A 19,865-nucleotide genomic window follows, 5' to 3' on the forward strand; every position below is an offset into this window, starting at 1 on the left:
CTCTCCCCCTCCCCCCTCTCTCGCGCTCTTGCTCTCTGTCTCTCTGTGTCAAGTGTTATATTTTGTCTTCTTTATAAGGCAGTCACAGCCTGGGTAGGAAAGCCTGTCCCCTGCCAGCAGGGTGCAGCGAAGGAGCTTTGCTTTCTGTGGAAGCAGTGGTCTCTCTGCAGAGGCCTGATACCCCCCTGAATGGTCAAACCCTGGGCCCTCGATATAATGAGGCAGGCTGGGGCTGTTGCTTCATGTGGCATCTCTTGGGGTCACGTGGGTGGGAGACTAAAGGCAGAGTTGCATGGCCGCCCTGTTGCTCAATGTTTGCAATGCGGCCAGGGCGTCCCAGGTAAGGGCCACATATATCTCCCAATCCAGCTCTTAGCAACCATGGAAGCCATGGCCAGCGTCCCACCCAACTCCTGGCAACAAGTGACAGGAGCTAGGCAGGACACTGGTAACATTAGCGGTGTCACTCTCCACCGGCACCCAGCTTCCCACCCACACAGACGCACACTAAGTGCATGCACCCTCTTGGTCTCGAGCAGAAAAAATGGATTGGGACACCCTTGGTCAAACCTGCAGCTCTGCGTTCAGCAAAAATGCTTCCTGCTTAATGGGAACCACTAGCTCTAGGTCAACGGCAGTTGTATCAGACCTCTGGAAAGAGACCACTGCTTCCACACACAGAGAGCCAGGGTCCTTCTTTTAAGTGGGCCATCACCACACCGAAATGCATAACAAGTCATGTGCGTTTGCAAGGTCTGTTTGGGTGCTTTTTTAAATGAATGGAACTTCATTGCTGATTGTGTATTAGCACAGGGCAGAGGTGAGAATCCGGCCTATGGCTACACAATGGTCAAACTTTAAAATGTAGCAGAAGTAGATTTGGTGCTTAGGGATTTTGTGCATTATCCTCGCCTTGATTGCGTACCTTGCATATTCCCCTGGCAACTTTTAACCTGGTGAACACCTGATTTTAAGCTATGACTCCGCATTCCAGTGAATCCAGACTTTGCCCAAGTCTTTTTGTAATTTGAATGGGAAAAGCTTTAGTTTGGTCATCTCTGATCTGATCAAGAAATTGTTTAAAACCTGATCCACCTTTTCTATTCTACCTGTAGGGAACTCTAGAACAGAATGTATGTACTTTATAAAATTGTTCCACCTGGGCACTGTTAAAGCCCTCTTCAATCTAGGTCAGGGGTAGGCAGCCTTGGCACTCCAGCTGCTATAGAAAACGTTAGATCTGGATGTATGTTCTTAATAAAATTGTTTGGGCACTGTGAAAGTATTCCTCAACCTAGGTCGAGGGGTAGGTAGGTTTGGCTCTTCAGCTCTTGTGGCACTACAAGTCCAATGAGGTATTGTGAGACTCTGACAGCCGCAGACATTCCCCCCAAAAGCAGAGGCAATATGGAATTTGTAGTTGAACCACGGCTGGAGTGTTGAGGTTGTCCAACCCTGATCTAGGTGCTTCATGATTCACCTTAGTAGCCATTCTGTCTAACGTGGTTGATAACATTATCACATCATTTATTGTACTTGCTGCATGAACTTGCTCTTCAAATAAATGTGTAGACACTGCTAACCAATCTCCTCTTTTAGAAAAGCGGAGGGACAGAATGTAATTTGTGCGAGATGCAATATGATTAGCGTGAAACGCGACACAAGAAATGTTTGCGGCGTTGTAGCTGAGAGTTTGTAACAAGACAGAATTTCATTTGGAAATGCTTTAGAATCTTTTTGTGTGCTGTGCATGAAATCCCGGGGGTAAGTCTTAACATGTTCAAGGGGATCTAGAAGCTTTGTGAGAGATACATTTGAGTCCTTTAAATAATGTAAATGCATAAGAGTGTGCTGGGAGAACATTAAGGGCTTTCTGGGGATGGATTCTTATACTTTGAGACTACATTCTAGTCAGATGTGAAAATGTTGTATATAAATGGTGACACAACCTGTGTAAGGAACGACATCATAAATGGACCTAAACTAGAAATTCCCCTTCCCTGCCCCTTCTTGCTGCTGCTTGTCCACTAAAACTACTCAAGGATGCATTCTCAGTGAGGTCGCCGATCTCTAGTGAATGGATAGGCTGCATTCTACCCCCCCCCTAGATTTCCACTCACCCCCACGCAATTTTCACCCGCCAATTGCGAGGGGGCGAGTAGAAATTTTGAGCCCTGCTCTAGTGAATAGATGGGCTGCATTCTCAGTGATGTCACCGCTCTCTAGTGAATGGATAGGCTGCATTCTCACTGATGTCACCGGTCTCTAGTGAATGGATAGGCTGCATTCTTAGTGATGTCACCGGTCTTGTATTTTAAAGAAGTTCATCTTCCCTGCCCCTTCTTGCTGCTGCTTGTCCACTAAGACTCAAGTTCTTATGTTTTAGGAACCTCAGACTCTGCAGTATATGGCCAGTTTGTGGACACCCCAATTCACCTGTATGACACCTGTATGAGCTTGTTGGACACCCCAATTCATAACCAATATAATGGAAGTGGCTCTCCTTTGTGGAAATAACGGCCTCCACTCTTCTAGGAAGGTTTTCCATAAAATTTTAGAGTGTGTCTGTGGGAATTTGTGACCGTTTGACCAAAAGAGCTTTTATGAGGTTAGGGACCTCATAAAAGGTTGGACGAGAAGATCTGACTCCAATTCAAAGGTCTTTTGTAGGGTTGAGGTCAGCGTTCTGTGAAGGCCACTTGAGCTACTCCATGCCAAACTCAAACCATGTCTATATGGAGCTGGCTTTGTGCACAGGGCACAGTCATGCTGGCAAAGAGAAGGGCATAGATGTCCACAATTGTCTACCAGGACACAAAGTGTGAAACTCCCAGTGAGGTAACAGACAACAGTAAAAGCCTATTTGTTTTTTAGATTATGATAAAAAGAAGAATATTAATTGACTCAATGAAAGACCTTTTCCTGTTTTGGTGGCAACTGGCTTTCCTCTCTCTCTCTCTCTATCTCTCTCATGATGACAGTGGTCATCAATACGAAGTGAGCAGACATATCTCTTCTATGGAGACACAGACAACAATAAAAAAACTTGCAGGGGTTCTAATCTTTCCCCACTTCATCCAAAACAAAGATGCTAGGTACCCATATCAAGGACATTCACTTACCTGATCCTCTGCTTTGCCAGCCGCCAGTGCTCAAATCCTCTCCACCACATACCAGCTTGTGGGTGGCTTTTGGTCCTGCATTGTCCCCATAATGATGTCCAAGGGCCTGCAACTGCCAAAACATGAGGGAGAAGAGACTGTGGTAGCCAGACTTGCAGCGAAAAGCGAGGTGTCCTTGTTATGGGTACCGTAGGTGAAAACAAAGCATTTAGCCCTAGCAATATGGGGGCGGGGGGGCGGTTGGTGGGGGAGAAGGCGGGGGGGGTTGGAAGAGCCCCAGAAATGGGCTCGAAGTAGAACCTTTTCTGAGGGTGTCAGGTCAGAGGTTTGTAGATCAACTTTTCTCCCATTGCAATGAAATGGAAAACTCGGATGTGTTTAAGGAAATCATCAGCTTCTATTTTTAAAATCATATCCTGTTTTCTGAATTGACTGGCACATATGGATGTTTGGCAAACCTATTACACGTTTTAAGCAAGGTGATAACTAGCTACTGGGCCCTCCCTGCTGTCAGAAGTGCCTTCTAGTAGATATGAGGTAGCGCTGGACCAACGGGAATGGAAATTAATTTGAAGGTATATATGAAAAAGTTTGTTCTCGTTTACGGAGATAAACCCGCGGTGAAAGTATTGTGCGTGTGGACCTGGTTCTGGTCCTAGGCTGCTACCTCTTTGATAGACCATCCAGACACTTCCTGGATAGGTGGTTAGGAGCACCTAGTACATATTCATCTAGCTTGGTATATTTGTTTAAAATATTTATTGATTAAGAACATCAGATACATGATACGCATTTCAGAACATATTCCTCCACCTACTTCAGGGCTTGAACAAACGGTTCATAATTGAATCAGGATGGCGCTTGCTAGAAAGCCTTCATTAAGGATAGAATGGGGCTAGAAATGTCAGCACATCCTGGTAGCAAGAAGCGCAACCAAAATAATCTGCGCCCTGTAATTTGGAAATGTGAGCCGTGTCCTATAGGCTTCACATAGGACTGTATGTAGGATACTGTACAATTTTTACAAAGGGTTTTATTTTGTAAGCGGCTGCCCCGGGGCTCTGTTCTGCAATTACAGCTTGCTGTGCAAAAGTGGAAATGTGCTTTAAATCCCTCGCACGCATGCTGTAGTTTTCCAAGTCACAGAAGTGATTAAGTCCCCGCAGCGTAGGACCTCAGGCAAAGCACCGAGGAGGCTCTGACTGCGGGTTTCATTGCAGGTGAATAAAATAAGGAGCTTGTCACCTCCTCTCTCCCCTCTGCCCCTCTCCTGGGAGATCAATAGAGCACAGCTTTGTACTGATATCACCTCCGGGGTACAGAAATCACAAATTACTCCGCAGACGGCGTGAAAAACTGTCGTGTCCTCTGCAGGTTTTAATTATCCTGTTACAATATGATGCACTGCTTATTATAGCCCGGGACGGTGCTGTCCTATGGCTGTCAGGTCATCTTGGTTCTGCGGAATATAGACGCGTTAGACAGGTTCTCCCCACGCACTCCTCGTGTTCATTAATTATCTGGGGGTTTGTCTCTGCAAAGTGGCACTTTTACTGCAGGGATAGTGTATGTGCAAGGATGGCAGTGTGGTTTGCTGCAGAGTGCAGATAGACCATCATCAATAATACAAAGAAAAATTACATTTCTGCATTTCGCGCATTCAAGAGGGGAATAAATCATGCTGAGAAATACGGAACACGGAATTGTGTTAACATTCATCTTCATACCTGAGGACTGCAGAGTCGGAGCAAGACTTTAACCAAAACCCCAGCCCAGCATCTACACACACCACTAAAATATATAGATGTGTGTGTCTATGTAATGTGTGTGTGCATATATAGTATGTGTGTGCGTTGAACGGATAGGCTTCATTCTCGTGATGTCACCGGTCTCTAGTGTATGGATAGGCTGCATTCTCAGTGATGTCACCGCTCTCTAGTGAAGGGATAGGCTGCATTCTCAGTGATGTCACCGCTCTCTAGTGAAGGGATAGGCTGCATTCTCAGTGATGTCACCGCTCTCTAGTGAAGGGATAGGCTGCATTCTCAGTGATGTCACCGCTCTCTAGTGAAGGGATAGGCTGCATTCTCAGTGATGTCACCGCTCTCTAGTGAAGGGATAGGCTGCATTCTCAGTGATGTCACCGCTCTCTAGTGAAGGGATAGGCTGCATTCTCAGTGATGTCACCGCTCTCTAGTGAAGGGATAGGCTGCATTCTCAGTGATGTCACCGCTCTCTAGTGAAGGGATAGGCTGCATTCTCAGTGATGTCACCGCTCTCTAGTGAAGGGATAGGCTGCATTCTCAGTGATGTCACCGCTCTCTAGTGAAGGGATAGGCTGCATTCTCAGTGATGTCACCGCTCTCTAGTGAAGGGATAGGCTGCATTCTCAGTGATGTCACCGCTCTCTAGTGAAGGGATAGGCTGCATTCTCAGTGATGTCACCGCTCTCTAGTGAAGGGATAGGCTGCATTCTCAGTGATGTCACCGCTCTCTAGTGAAGGGATAGGCTGCATTCTCAGTGATGTCACCGCTCTCTAGTGAAGGGATAGGCTGCATTCTCAGTGATGTCACCGCTCTCTAGTGAAGGGATAGGCTGCATTCTCAGTGATGTCACCGCTCTCTAGTGAAGGGATAGGCTGCATTCTCAGTGATGTCACCGCTCTCTAGTGAAGGGATAGGCTGCATTCTCAGTGATGTCACCGCTCTCTAGTGAAGGGATAGGCTGCATTCTCAGTGATGTCACCGCTCTCTAGTGAAGGGATAGGCTGCATTCTCAGTGATGTCACCGCTCTCTAGTGAAGGGATAGGCTGCATTCTCAGTGATGTCACCGCTCTCTAGTGAAGGGATAGGCTGCATTCTCAGTGATGTCACCGCTCTCTAGTGAAGGGATAGGCTGCATTCTCAGTGATGTCACCGCTCTCTAGTGAATGGATAGGCTGCATTCTCAGGGATGTCACATGTAAGGACCAGGATTTGTAAGAACTGATTATTCTGTATAACTGACGCATGCAGCAGTGAAATTCGCCCTTCAGTTCTTTAGAATCTGTCCTCAGCCGAGTACTTTGCTCTCCAATTGTCCTTTCTCTTCTTCCAGTGAGAAGCCGGCTTTTCCATCATTATCTATTTTATGTGGACATTAACCTTACCCATACGAGTCGTTAGCAGCCGGCGCCGCAGTGCTACAACGCTTTTGTCATGGCCACCCCTTTGGCTGCTTGTGTTGCTGCTGCCCGTCAGGTTTAATTAAGTCTGTTCAGTGCCTGTTGTGTTTAGGGATCTCCTCTGGGCTCACAATAGTATCATTTGTCACCGTTAATATTGAAATATCTCCAAGTAAACCCGTCACACACCCGACTGATTCACCCGGAGCAGATGATGGAAGACGCTACAGTAGATGTTACTGCCGGGCAGAACGGTCAGCAGATACACCGATGCAGGCAGCTGATGTTTGTACAGTATACAGATCTCAAGCTTATCACAGGTTCCCCGTTACCTATGACATGAGAGAACCTGACGTAAATCTAAAAAATTGCAGGGAAAAGCACAAAAACCTATTATCATAAATGCATACTTGTAGTGTTTTTCATTTCCATAAACATTTTCATCAATTTGCAATTTGCCTTTAAACTTGCCAACAAATTTGACTACTTCAGGAAGAGTCAATTCCCTAGCCCACCCTAGGGAATCCCCTAGAGCTCTTGCTCAGTGCAGGTCATAGCCCCCACCTCTTGTGGGAGTGTCTAATTACTGTCTGTGCTGGTCTAGCTCCTCCACCCCTCCCTTCATCACCCTAATTAAAACTTTGTGTAGCTGTGTGACAGTGTCAGTGATAAAGATGGACTGAGCACCATTGAAAATACAATGCTAATGCTTTGACTCCACTCTACTCCACTGCAAGACCTTCGAGTCCCTCTATACCAACTTTGGACAGGGCTGTCCCTACCCTATATGCCACCTGAGGCCATGGGGCAGATTGCGTGCTGCTGATAGTGGTTCTAAGGCAGCGATGGGGGAATGGGTATTGTGGGGGCTTTGCTGATGGCTGTCATCTGGGGAGGGGGGGGGGCTTTGTTAGAGCCGTGCTGTCAACAGCTCTTTGTCTGGTCCCACCCAGCTCACTGATGTCACTGGTTGCCAGGAGTTCAGTGGGATGCCATCCAGAACATCACACTCTGCTCCCTGGCAACCAATGATGTCAAGTGAGCTGGGCAGGAATCCAGAAAGAGCATCACAGGTTGCTAAGAGCTCTTTGCAACATGGGACGCTGTAGCTGGAGTAGCTGGAGAAGTAGGGAGCGGCGGCCGCGCTGTCATCACTTTACTGCGGTCCTCCCCCCACTCCTGCCACCCCTGTGAGATGCCGCCTGACCCTTCCGCCTCAGGCTGCCTCATTATGGGGATGCCCCTGACTGGAACTATTTATTTTAGTTAAAATAGCATAAGCTTGTCCTACCCAATGTCCACCCCCTCTGATACTTTTTACTCAATCACAGGCTTAATTGTGGACATCATTGATTGGGCAAAACGCCTCAGTAATGGGTGGACCTTGGGCGGGACATAGTTATGCTGCTTTAACGTACAATAAACGGTTCCAGTGTGTACCTGGTGTGCGTCCGATTTTTGCTTGTTTGGATTCTGAGTGAGGACACACTCCTGGCAGCAAGCACTGTTTCGGATTGCCCTGTCCTAACCATGGAGGAGCGGTGCATGTAGCTTGCTTTGTGAACCTGTAATGGTGTATCCATGAATACAGGGCTGCATTGATGTATGTATGTCATATTTTCCTCTTAAGATTTGCTTTTGTGATCTGAAATTCCAGACTTGGCTTTTGGCATCACCTCGTGCAGCTGTTGTAGCTGCTGTTCATGGAATGCTCCCATCTATTGGATTGTAGAGCCCCTGATGAGGCCTTCCTGAGAAATTGAATTGCTTTGCTGTACACCAGCTGCCATCTTGCATTCCTGCCTCTGTTAACATCACATCCCTTTTATTGGTCCCATATGACAAACCACAATGCGCCTTTCAGGCTCAATGTCAATCCTTTTGTCCCTCGAAGAATACATAGTCTTACTTTCTCCGAGATTCCAGCATTTCATCTAAAAGCAAATTACATCTTCTCCACGTTTAAATACCTTCATCCATCAACGTATATTTGGTTCACCTGTTCAGTCTTGATAACCATAGCAACGGCCATTTGTGAGAGACCTTGAGTAGTGTTAAGTGGTGTCTATTGGCATCCTCGGCGAGCCAGATTATTGATCGGAAGGATTGATCCCTTTCTATGGTGCTTTATTTCTCTGCAGGCACATGGCGAGTCGCTGGTTAAGCGTCACGGTGACAATCTCATTTGTCAGGGCATCTGAGACAACATTTTTCTTTCCCTTCTATTTCCTATATTCCTGCCATTTCTCCCACTAGCAGATATTGGTATTTTACTCATCAACGGCTGCTGAGATGAAGTATCAGCACGTTGTTTTCACTCAGCAAACCTGATACTGGTAGACTTGCAGCGAGAAACAGGAACAGCAAGGCAAAATTCCTGAGCAGTAGACATGTGCGATTTTGTTTTGTTCCGAATCAAAATTCGGACATTCGGAATTTCCGAATCCCAACGCATCCAAATGTGTCTGAATTTCCATTTACGAATTTCGGATTCTGTCCGTATTTCGTTCAAAAACGAAACTGAATCGGACATGTGACTTTTCTGGCCAATCAGATGTGTTTTTCGGTTTATTGCATTCGAATGGGTCTGAATACGAATTTTCATTACGCGACATGGGCGCTCTATATATATATATTATGTATGTGTGTGTGTAATAAATATATATATATATATATATATATAAATACTAAAGCTGAGGCTCCTACACCTGAATGGCATTCGGGATCCAAATTTCAGAATTGCATTCGGGAGCTCCCGACTGCCATTCAGGTCTGGGAGCCTCAGCTTTAGGAATATATGTATGTGGCTCCCAGACCCGAAATGGCATTCGGGATCCGAATTTCCGAATGGCATTCCGGAGCTCCTGAATGCCATTCGGGTCTGGGAACCATATACATATATTACTAAAGCTGAGGCTCCCAGACCTGAATGGCATTCGCGAGCTCCTGAATGCAATTCCGAATTTCGGATCCCGAATGCCATTTGGGTCCGGGAGCTTCAGCTTTAGTATTAGTATCTGTATATGGTTTTCTGTGGTATTCGCAATATATATTCGTAAACACATTCTAAACTAACGAAAATTCGAATTTCGTCCAAAACACGAACAGAATTGAATTTCGGATCCGAATTCCTAAGTAACTAAATATCTGGACCAAATTTTTCCGCAGCTTACATGTCTACTGAGCAGGAAGTGGAGCCTGCATTTATATTAAAGGCAATCCAGCTTTTATCAAAACTATGCAATATGAGCACCTATCTAAACTTCTCCAATCAATTTGTGTCAAGTCAAGCAGGACATTGCACTACATAGTTGTTGGTGGATCTAACAGAGACTGTATGGTGTATGGCCAGCTTTAGTAGCTAGTTTCTGGTGTCCAGCTCACATCCAGATGTGTTAGATATTTGTATACATTTGCTGTATACATATTAATTCAGTTTCCTTTGTGTCCCACTAGAGAAAATAAGTCAGAGATATGCTGAGCTTCCGGGGGAGCTGCACATTGTCGAGCTGGAGAAGGAAAAAAATGGACTTGGCCTCAGTTTGGCAGGTAACAAGGACCGATCACAGATGAGCATCTTCGTGGTAGCCATAAATCCGGATGGACCTGCCGGAAGAGACGGGAGAATCCAAGTTGGAGATGAATTATTGGAGGTGAGCCTTTCTTGGGTACATGTGGTATTACAGACCACTCTGCTAAAATGGCCGCTCAGTGTTCTCCAGGGGTTCTCTGCACTATTGCTCATTGGTAAGACTGGAGACAAGCTGGATAGCTACTATCATAATTTTATTGAATGTTTTTGGGCTTTGGGTTCCTGCAACACCAAAGTGTCCAGTCCATTGTGGGTAAGGGCCAAGAAAAAAAGATGGATGCCTCGAGTAGGTAAACAGGGCTGTGTGTATTCCCTTACAGAGCTGTGGTGGGTTGTGTCTCTGGACATTTATTGTGGATTCTTGGGATTAAAGAGAGAGAAAAACAAGATGTATGCCATGATGCCAAGCAGCTTGACAGAGATGTGTGTGGTTCCTTGTTGAGCTTTGGGTCTTGTGTCTCAATCTTAAAAACAATTGCTGCAATTAAAAGGTATCTAGGCATTACTCAGATTTAACTCCAAGTCAATCTCTTCCCTTCTAGAGAATGCCCAAGCATTATTTTATTTTATCTTTCACCTTGTTCCTATAGCTGCAAACAGCTGTTTACTACTCCCTGTGACATCATCACCAGAACTACATCTCCCAATAGCCCTTTCCTTACATGCATTCTGTAGGAAGGCTGCTGGAAGTCAAGGCAGCAGTATTGTTTTGCTGGGAAAGAAATCATTGTATGAGAGGGACAGAGAAAGTCAGGGGATGAGTGGAGTTCTGTAGTCCAGTAGGTTGGGCTGATAACGCAGGGTTCAGAGGCACAGTGCTGTCAGACCAAACGGGAAGGAACGGACGGGGAGGGGGCGGGTACAGCTGGCTCTGCCTTTAGATAGGCAAGCCAGCTGTCAGTCACGCAGCTGGACGGATCCCGGCATAATTGTAGGGATCCGCTTCAGCTGCGGCGTCTCAGTATACCGCGAGCTACAGCTCTCGGTATACTGAGCCTAGGGTGATGGGAGGACGCTAGTTTTTGTCCTCCTGTTACACTTAGGAGAACTATGGGGAAAAGCCCTAACCCCATAGTTCTCCTTTTTAAGGAGAATTATGGGGAGGATGAAATCACTCATCCCCATAATTAGAGCAGGCGTGTGACACTGCAGCTGTCAGACGTCTGCTCTATTGATCGAGAACTGAATGATCTTTTCCCTGCACTAACATTGGGGGGGAGGGGAGGCGGGAAATATACTTTAATAAATCTTGTTGTTTGGGGGGGTTTTGTTGCTGGGATGCTTTTTTAAAAATGAACATTTTTTTCCTCCCTCATGAGATCTTCCTTATAAAAACATATTTCCCTGCCGTCACGAGACTCCAAACGAGCGTTTAAATTGCTGACTTTTTATAGACGCCCTGAATCTTTTACATACGGGAGCCTCGCGAGCCGATTTTCCCATAATTGTATAAACTCCCCGCATCATCACAGCGCACATATTGCACGTTTTAAGCCGGTAATTGGGCTCTAGGAGCGCACTCATAATACCGTTCTGTGGTCACAGAGGCAAATGAGATATTTTACTTCTCCTCTCTGCAGAAAACTCTATCCAGTATTTCTGGGTTCTGCATGGGAAGCGTTTGATATTAAAATCACTTTTTTTTTTCCCCCCTTTTCCCTAAGCTGAAACATCGGGCCGAATGTATGTATTTAATGACTTCGCTGTTTAAGGATCGGATTGTTGAAATTACTTTTTTTGCAGAGAGCGCTTTTAAACTTGATAGCCATGCCGGCGGCGGTATAGTCCCTGAAGGGGAGCTGTAATGGTATTTGGTCAGTTTTATTGTAGCTTCTGTTTTTTGAAAGATACTCAGCGTATCTGTTCTTATTTTTTTTTTTTTTTAAAGCAATGTACATTTGTGAAAATGGCCAATAAAGGAGCAAGTGCATTCATTCGGCTTTAATGGCCTTTCTGCATTGCAGACAATAGCTCATAAAGCCATGGCTGTTCTTAAAGCTGATAACCAGGATAAGCAGATATTGTCCTCATACAAGTTATGTGTATTCTTACATGAATCCTGGTGTGCTTTGTGTGTTTCTTCCTGATCTGTGCAAACTTTATTTCTGTGCAGGAGCTTCTTGTAGTAAAGACTGGTCATTGCTGCTCTCTCTCCTTGTGCAGGGTGACTGGTCTGGCCTCCGCCCCCTCCTGTAATAAAGACCGCTCACTGCTGCTCTCTCTCCTTGTGCAGGGTGGCTGGTCTGGTCTCCGCCCCCTCCTGTAATAAAGACCTCTCACTGCTGCTCTCTCTCCTTGTGCAGGGTGACTGGTCTTGTCTCCTCCCCCTCCTGTAATAAAGACCGGTTACTGATGCTCTCTCTCCTTGTACAAGGTGACTGGTCTTGTCTCCACCCCCTTCTCTAGTTTCCTGTAGTGAGTGGGGCCTGCTGGAACCCTCCCACTGCTCTGCTCAAGTTATATACAGGACAGCGATGATATCGCACAACTGGGTTTGCAAAAGCATTTGATGCACACAGAGTAAATGTATACCCTTTGTGGTTGCGGAATATATTTAAATAATTGTTCTGTGCCTGAAGTTCAGCTTTAAATATTAAAGGGGGCACCGATTTTGCTTGCTGCCGCGAATACTTCCAGGAGTGTCAGATACGTGTCCCCTGCTGGATCCTGTTGCTCTTTCCACAGATACAGCACCTAAATCATCACTGTGCACTGTAGCGACCTTAGGGGTTGGCAGGCTATCGGACCTCCCCGGAGGTGTCAGATTGCGGCGGCGCTTGGAGCTCTTCATGAGGGTAAAGCTTTAGCACTCTGTCTACTGGAGAGGTATGCATGATTTCAAATGGCAAAAATTTCAAACATGTCTTCTTTGCAACCATAGCAACAAAGCATTGTCTGCAGAACATCTCAGTTCATGTGGTTGGCTTATTGCTTTTCTGCAAAAATCTGTACAGGCCTTGAAGTTAAATTACAGACAGCCGCTACAACAGGTTTCATTTTTGGGGAGATGCTTTTGAAGACTTTTGTACATCTAAAGGCATTCTCCCTTAACGGATCAGGTTGCTTCCCTTGACGGATAGGTGATCCATAGCAAATTGACTTCTTACCACCAGTCGGGCAAATTGGCCTGTTTGGCTCTTGCAGAGTCAATGCAGCAACAGCTGGCACAGAACACTAAAATGGACCTAAAACCCAGGAAGTGAAGACATCTACTTTTATGTCTTGAGTTGCACCTTAAAAATAAAAGTGCACTTCTTGTGCTTGGGCTCTCCTGTTCTGTAGACTCATAGCTGTAGATCTGCTTTGTGAGATCATCTAAGGCACCACTGCCTCTTACAAGTGATCTCACCAGATTTGGAGTGAGATTTAGCTACTTTCTCCTCGCTGGAGAGGAAGCTGTACCTGAGGACCTGCAATGCAAGGATCTCCCTGCATCTGCTTCATCAGTTCTGTGGATATGTGCTTTCTGAACATCTACTGCTTCATGTTTCTTCCTGTCAGGGTTCCACCCTGACTTAACTGGTTTGCAGCATTCTGACTTGGCTACCATTTCACCCACCTGTGATTCCTCCTTTGTCTGAGCAGACTGTTTAACGTTGCTCACTACTCCCAGGCTCCCTCTTATGGCCAAACATGGAGCATCATCTGAGAGAGCCAGATGGGAGTTTCCTGTCTCTGAGTGATGATGTCACTCCACTCACTATTTAAACCACTCAGTCCAGTCTGACCTTGCCCTTGCATGGTCTCTCCTGCTAGTGCATTCCTGCTGCTCAGTGTATCCTGAGTCCATGTATGACCTGATCTTGGTTGACGTTCTCTGGTTCCTGCTCCTGGCTTGTTCCTGACAACCCTGATTTCCGTGTTCCTGACCTGGCTTGTACGACTACCTACTCCGGCTCCTGACCTTGGCTTGTTCCTGTTTATGATTTTGCTTGTTCCTGTGGACACTTTTCTTAATAAAGTATTTTTAACTAGCACCTTATGCTTGTCTGGTTTTCAATCTGCTCTTGACAACCCACCAGCCATCAAATCACCAGCCATCAGAGGGGGCAGCTCTGACATGAGGAATCATATGTCCAGCTCCTCTATCAAGATGGCTGCCTCCACCATTGAGTGTAGAAAAAGACATGACAATAATGGGAAAAAGTGCTGCAGGAGTACCACAGGCAATACATGGTGTATAGTCCATTGCCCTCTGCTTGCCTATTTGAGCACAGCTTCCTCCGTATTTACAGGTCCTCTTTAAAGGCGAACTGTCTGGACAGCTACTGGATAGCATTTCACTGATTAGATCGCATTCCTGTGGACTCTCTTAATAATAGAAGCAACATTTTCCATGGTTTGCCCTAAATATTTTATTCTGCAGATTTATTGCTGTGTGAGCACTGACGGCATCAAACTGGATAAAGCTTTGCTTGTTTCATCTCTGACTGGTAGCAGAAAATACATTATGTATTAGCGATGGAATCCCACTGTATGTTATCGCCAGCAGCTAATGCTGGCTGTATTCCCAGACTCCCATGCAGCTCGGCTATACGATTGGACCCATTATGGGTTAAGACAATGACATCCTTTAAAGTTAAAAATGTGACTTGCCACCATTAACCTGATCTTTAGTTGGTGGCAGTGGGGTAATCTCTCCCCGGTGCAGCGCCGTGAAAGAGTACCTGTCCATCACTCGCAGGTTGCGGCTGCACGGGTGCCTCGTGGGAAGCCAGGCTGTCATTCACATCTGTGTTAGATGTGAATGCTGGGCTCATGTGCCAGAAGCTTTCTGCCAAATGACCACTTGGCCTCAGGGGAACCTTGACCTGCGACCTCTGTCTCGAGGTAAGAGGCTGTCGTAACAAGGAAGTTTAGTTTTTTTTTTCAAATTGCAATTTTGTTGCTTTTGATTTTTTTATGATTTCCCAAGCTGCGCTGGGTTTCTTGTTGTTTTTGTCGTTGTTTGAAATCGCCCAACAACAAAATAGATTTCTACAGTTACCTTTGCCAATCTATAGACCGAAAAGGTCACCAATAAATGATGCCAGCTTCGCCCAACACTTACCCATTATTTTAAGTGGCTGACATTTGGAAAGCGACCTTTCCTTTTCCTAGTTCCACTTTTCATTTCCACCATTGAGTTCTTTGTTAATGAATGCTGAAGTAATGGGGTTGGCGCAAAGTGTTGTACAGCAGAAGGACATATTTTCTTATTTTGCCAATCTTTTGTAAACTGAGCCCGTAATGTAATGACATTAGATTAGAAAATGGGAAAATGGCTTTTGATGTCACATAAACACATTCCAGTCTTTGTTCAATATAACCGCAATTTTCCTTTTCTCTGCTAACAAGGTATAAACATTTTCAGGTTATGTAAGTGTCTCGTAACAACTTCAAGTCCCTTTTTATCTGTCTTCCCTCGCAGAAAGCCGCAATTTGTTGATGCCTCTGCTGGCCTTGAGCTGTCTACATCCAGACTGCTGAAACCAGTGTGAACCCTTTCACCTTGTTTATAGCAGGCAGACTCGATGCTGCTACATGATGTATGATTATTAACCCTAAATAAGCTTACAAACTAAGCTCCGTACCACAGTTCTGCCTTCATGTTTTTGGTCCCTGTGCAGTGCTCTGTATTTATCGAATTGAAATAGTTGGTGATCGATATTTTTTACACTACCTAGTGTCCTCCAGACCCTAGTGCAAGGGTGGTAGGCATGCAGGCAGCGAAGAGGCGGATCTAAAAATGGACATTATAGAGTTAAGTATAACTTACAAATTAGTAGTTTTTTATTAGAGGGGAAAGGGCCAAGTTTTCTTGAAAGGGCTACAACCTGGTCATAGTTCTACTGCAAGTGGAAGGGGAGGCAGAGGGTTACATTGTAGTCTTTCAGGGATGATTAGTACCAAGTTAAGAGAAGCTCATGTGATTCACTTCACTTAACTTACAGGTCGTAAACATGATGTTGGATGCCACAATTTTAATTTCCCTTTTTTTTTCAGCTGAACAATAACATTTTGTTTGGAAAAAGCCATCAGAATGCATCTGCCATTATTAAGTCTGCGCCTTCCAAACTGAAACTTGTGCTTATAAGGTAAGGCATCAGATGTGGCTTCTGTGCTAGATGAATTCCTGCTAGGTTAAATTAAAGCATATCCGTCACCAGATAAAGAAACTGATTTATTATTTTTTATTATTATTATTATTATTACTACAAAGATGAGTGTTAATATTGTGTTTGGTTGGTGAGTACTGAAAGGCATTAAAGGAGAACTATGAGGTGAGTGCTTTTCACTCACCTCATAGTTCTAGCCGACCTGTGACAATGAGACTGTCACAGGTCGGCTCAGTAGATTGGGAAGTGAGAGAACACATACCGGCGTTCGCTCACTTCTCGATCCTGTCACGGCTCTCCGCTGTGACAGGGGAGGGGCTGGATTCCCCCCTCCCCGCTCTGATCCTCCAGCGCTGACTGCCGGAACGGACGGGGAAGGGGGCGGGTACAGCTGGCTCTGCCTCTAGATCGGCAGAGCCAGCTGTCACTCACGCAGCTGGCCGGATCCAGACATAATTGTCGGGATCCGCTTCAGCTGCGGCGTCTCAGTATAGCTCGCAGTATACTGAGTTTAGGGTGACGGGAGGATGCTAGTTTGTGTCTTCCCGTTACCCTAAGGAGAACTATGGGGAAAAGCCCTAACCCCATAGTTCTCCTTTAGGAAGAGAATGCAGAGAAGGGGTTGGAAGCACTGGAAGTCTAAGGGCTTGTTTACACGATTTTCCATTCCTCATCTGGTCCTGATCTGCAGACGCGGTGCTCTGCATGCAGAGCGTTTTTTTATGCGGTTTTTACACATTTTAACGCGTTTTTACCACGGTCCGGATGCCGACAGTTCTTTTTTTTTTCTTAGCTGTAGTGCAGTGTGTTTTTAGTGCGTTTTTGACGCGTTCGTGCGTTTCCGGACCGGGCAAAATGTGACATGCAGTATTTTTTCTGTTGTGACCTAACCGGACTGCACACGTGAGAACTGTAGCCCATAAAACACATAGGTATACATTGGGATGCACTTTTAGTGCAGGAGCGCACGGATCTGGTCAGGACAGAATCCGGACGTCGTGTGAACAAGCCCTTAAAGGTGGTAAGATCATACAGTAAGGAAAATAATGATCTGACCCCCTTCAGATTTTGAAAGTTTGCCCACTTACAATGAAATGAAGGGTCTATAATTTTTATCACAGGTGTATTTTAAATGATAGAGACAGAATATCAACCAAAACTCCAGAAAAAACACATGATACAAATGTTATAAATGGAGTTGCAGTTCGGTGTGTAAAATAAGTATTTGATCCCCATCCAAAACATGACTTAGTACTTGGTGGAGAAATCCTTGTTGGCGAGCACAGAGGCAAGACATTTCTTGTAGTTGGTTGCCAGGTTTGCGCACATCTCAGGAGGGATTTCGGTCCACTCTTCTTTACAGGTCTTCTTTAAATCCTTCAGGTTTTTTGGCTGTCGCTTGGCAACTCGAAGTTTCAGCTCCCTCCATAAATTTTCTATACGATTTAAGGTCTGAAGACTGGCTAGGCCACTCCATGACACTAATGTGCTTCTTCTTGAGCACAAGTACTCGCCCAAATACCCGGTATCGGCACTGATGCCAATACAAGAATCGGTATCGGTGCATCCCTAGTTTTAACCCTCCTCTACTCTACAGATCCGGCTTTAGAAATACTTTAAATGTTGTTGTGATAACCCTCAATGCAGAAATAATTTGGATTTGATGGCGTCCGCGTTGAATAGGATGAGTTCTGTTGAGGTTCTTGGAATTTTGACTCCCACCCTGTAGCCGAGCCTTCTTCTCTGGACCGTTTTGCACTACTGTGGCTCATCCACCGCCTCATGTAACAAAACGAGGTCATTATGAGCCTTTAACGGCCTGTTTAATTGCCATTTTACTCTAGGTTGATCCGAGGACCCACCAGAGACTTCACTATAAAGTTTTAATTAACTCCTGGAATTACTTGATGTAACAATCCCGTTTACATATCTGAAAACCTTCAGTCCTCCGTTCCTTTCAGAACTTCCTCGCCATTGTGTGCAGATTAATATTAAAACGTCTTGCTGGGAGAGATCAAAAGAAATAATTTGGCGTTTAAGTAAGCGCCTTAGTCAGCTCTTTATTTGCATATCTTTACAAAGCCGACTTTGTAGGAGACGGAGGATGCTCGGGTTTGTGGGGGGAAGAAATGATTAGGTGCTTTGGCTGCACAAGATGGCCCGATGGAGCCGCCTGACCGCCGGGGAGGTATAACCTGTTCCAGGAAAATCACCCAGATAATCTTTTATAGAGCAGGCTTCTAATATTCTTATTGAGGAGATTACGTCCTCTACTATCAATCTACACCTGCTGCCCATACACATTAGACTTGTGGCAGATCCCTCAGCTGTACCGAGTGTCATTTGAATGTTTATCCTATAAGAATAGATTTCCCAATGAGGAGGATGTACGTTCGGTAAACACGCAAGAAAGTGATGGATAGTAAAAAAAAAAGACTGTGTCACCTTGGTCAATCAGGGCAAAGTGATCATGCCTGTGTAAATAGGGCTGGTTTTCCCACAAGGCCAACAGAGGCCTGGCCTCGAGGCGGCAGGGATTCCTGTCGCCTGACGCCCAGGACATGAAGTTTTGGCTGGGTAATTGTTTTGTACGTTTAGCCCTGCTTTGGGCAAGCAGAGCTAAATGTACCTCGCAGCCTGCTCGTCCGTCCTCCCCAAATCCCTCTCCCCGCTGGCTACCTCTCTCCTTGCCGGCCGAAGAGCCTCTCTTCAGGACGGAGAGCGGGGAGCACTCTGCTCCGTGTATACAGTGAGACGGGAGAGCTGCACTCACAGCCTTCCCTTCTCAGCTGTCACAGGAGTTCCAGCACAGTACTGAACGAAATCTCCTGTATTGGAACTGACAGGTTCAATAAAGAGAACCTGTCGCCTCCAAATGCTATCACACAGGGGATTGTTGGCTCCTGTGTGATGGCAATAAAGTTAAGTGAAAATAAAATAAAAATTAAAATAACAATTGATAAAAAAATTATAAAATAATTAAAAAAAACATAAGTTAAAAAATAATTTACAAATAAATAAGTCGATAAATAAGTAAAAAATTATCAGACAAAAATTATCAAAAAAGTTTTAAAAAAATGATCAAGTAAAAAAAAAATAAAGAAAAAAGAAAATTAAAACTAACCCTGCCGCCCCCACCATCTGGTTGCTGACGTCACCATAAAAAGCTTTATTACAAACCAGTGGCCAGTATGCTTGTCGCCACCTAGCGGCGGCCGACCACCTCTAACTCCTTAGAAGAGGAGGTTCTGAGAAGAGGAGGTTCTTTAATAGGAGGCAGACAGAGAGAAATGGCAGGCATCATGTGACCATCACTAGTCCAGAGAGCCGGCATGGGGGCGGGGCAGTGGCACAGAATCTGCAAAACGCTCTATAGCAGGGGGCAGGCAAACTCCGTCCCGCCAGCTATAGTGCAACGTCAAATCCCATGAGGCATTGCAAGACTCTGACAGTGACAGGCATGACTCCCTGAGACAGATGCTTGATGAGATTTGTGGTTTAACCACAGCTGGAGGGCTGAAGCTTTCCTACCCCTGACCTATAAGGAGATTGTTATCTGTTTGTGGCGAGTACAAGGTCACTAAGGACAAGTCCAAATAAGATGCAGGAAATGAAGAGGACCGCCAGTATCTAAATAACATATTAAAGATCCAAGAGTAAGTCCAAGTCCGAGTTGTTTCGGGGATGTGTGTTCCCTTCTTCAGGGCTGGCAGTTGCAATGATATAGGCTATAGCACAGCGGGGAGTAATATCTGTATAATAGGGCTCTCATGCTTTCTTAGCTGTTGGAGTTCTCCTTTAACGTTAGGAGCATGTTTCTATTTTGTCTCTTCATTTCCTCCCTCTGCTCCTATCACAGATCTGTGTTACATCTTTAGTATAAAATCT

At 45.3% G+C, this 19,865-nt stretch overlaps 1 protein-coding gene across 1 annotated transcript in view; it reads left to right on the forward strand.

The window, feature by feature from the left end:
- Nucleotides 1-19,865, forward strand: part of PATJ (PATJ, crumbs cell polarity complex component) — a 159,812-nt gene that overhangs the window by 98,952 nt on the left and 40,995 nt on the right. Inside the window, exons 29-30 of the mRNA XM_018553838.1 lie at nt 9,744-9,940; nt 15,865-15,956. Of these exons, the coding sequence (XP_018409340.1) occupies nt 9,744-9,940; nt 15,865-15,956 (289 nt within the window). The remainder of the gene's footprint in view (nt 1-9,743; nt 9,941-15,864; nt 15,957-19,865) is intronic.

Source organism: Nanorana parkeri, unplaced genomic scaffold, assembly GCF_000935625.1.
Source record: "Nanorana parkeri isolate BGI_ZX_2015 unplaced genomic scaffold, ASM93562v1 scaffold131, whole genome shotgun sequence".
NCBI lineage: Eukaryota > Metazoa > Chordata > Amphibia > Anura > Dicroglossidae > Nanorana > Nanorana parkeri.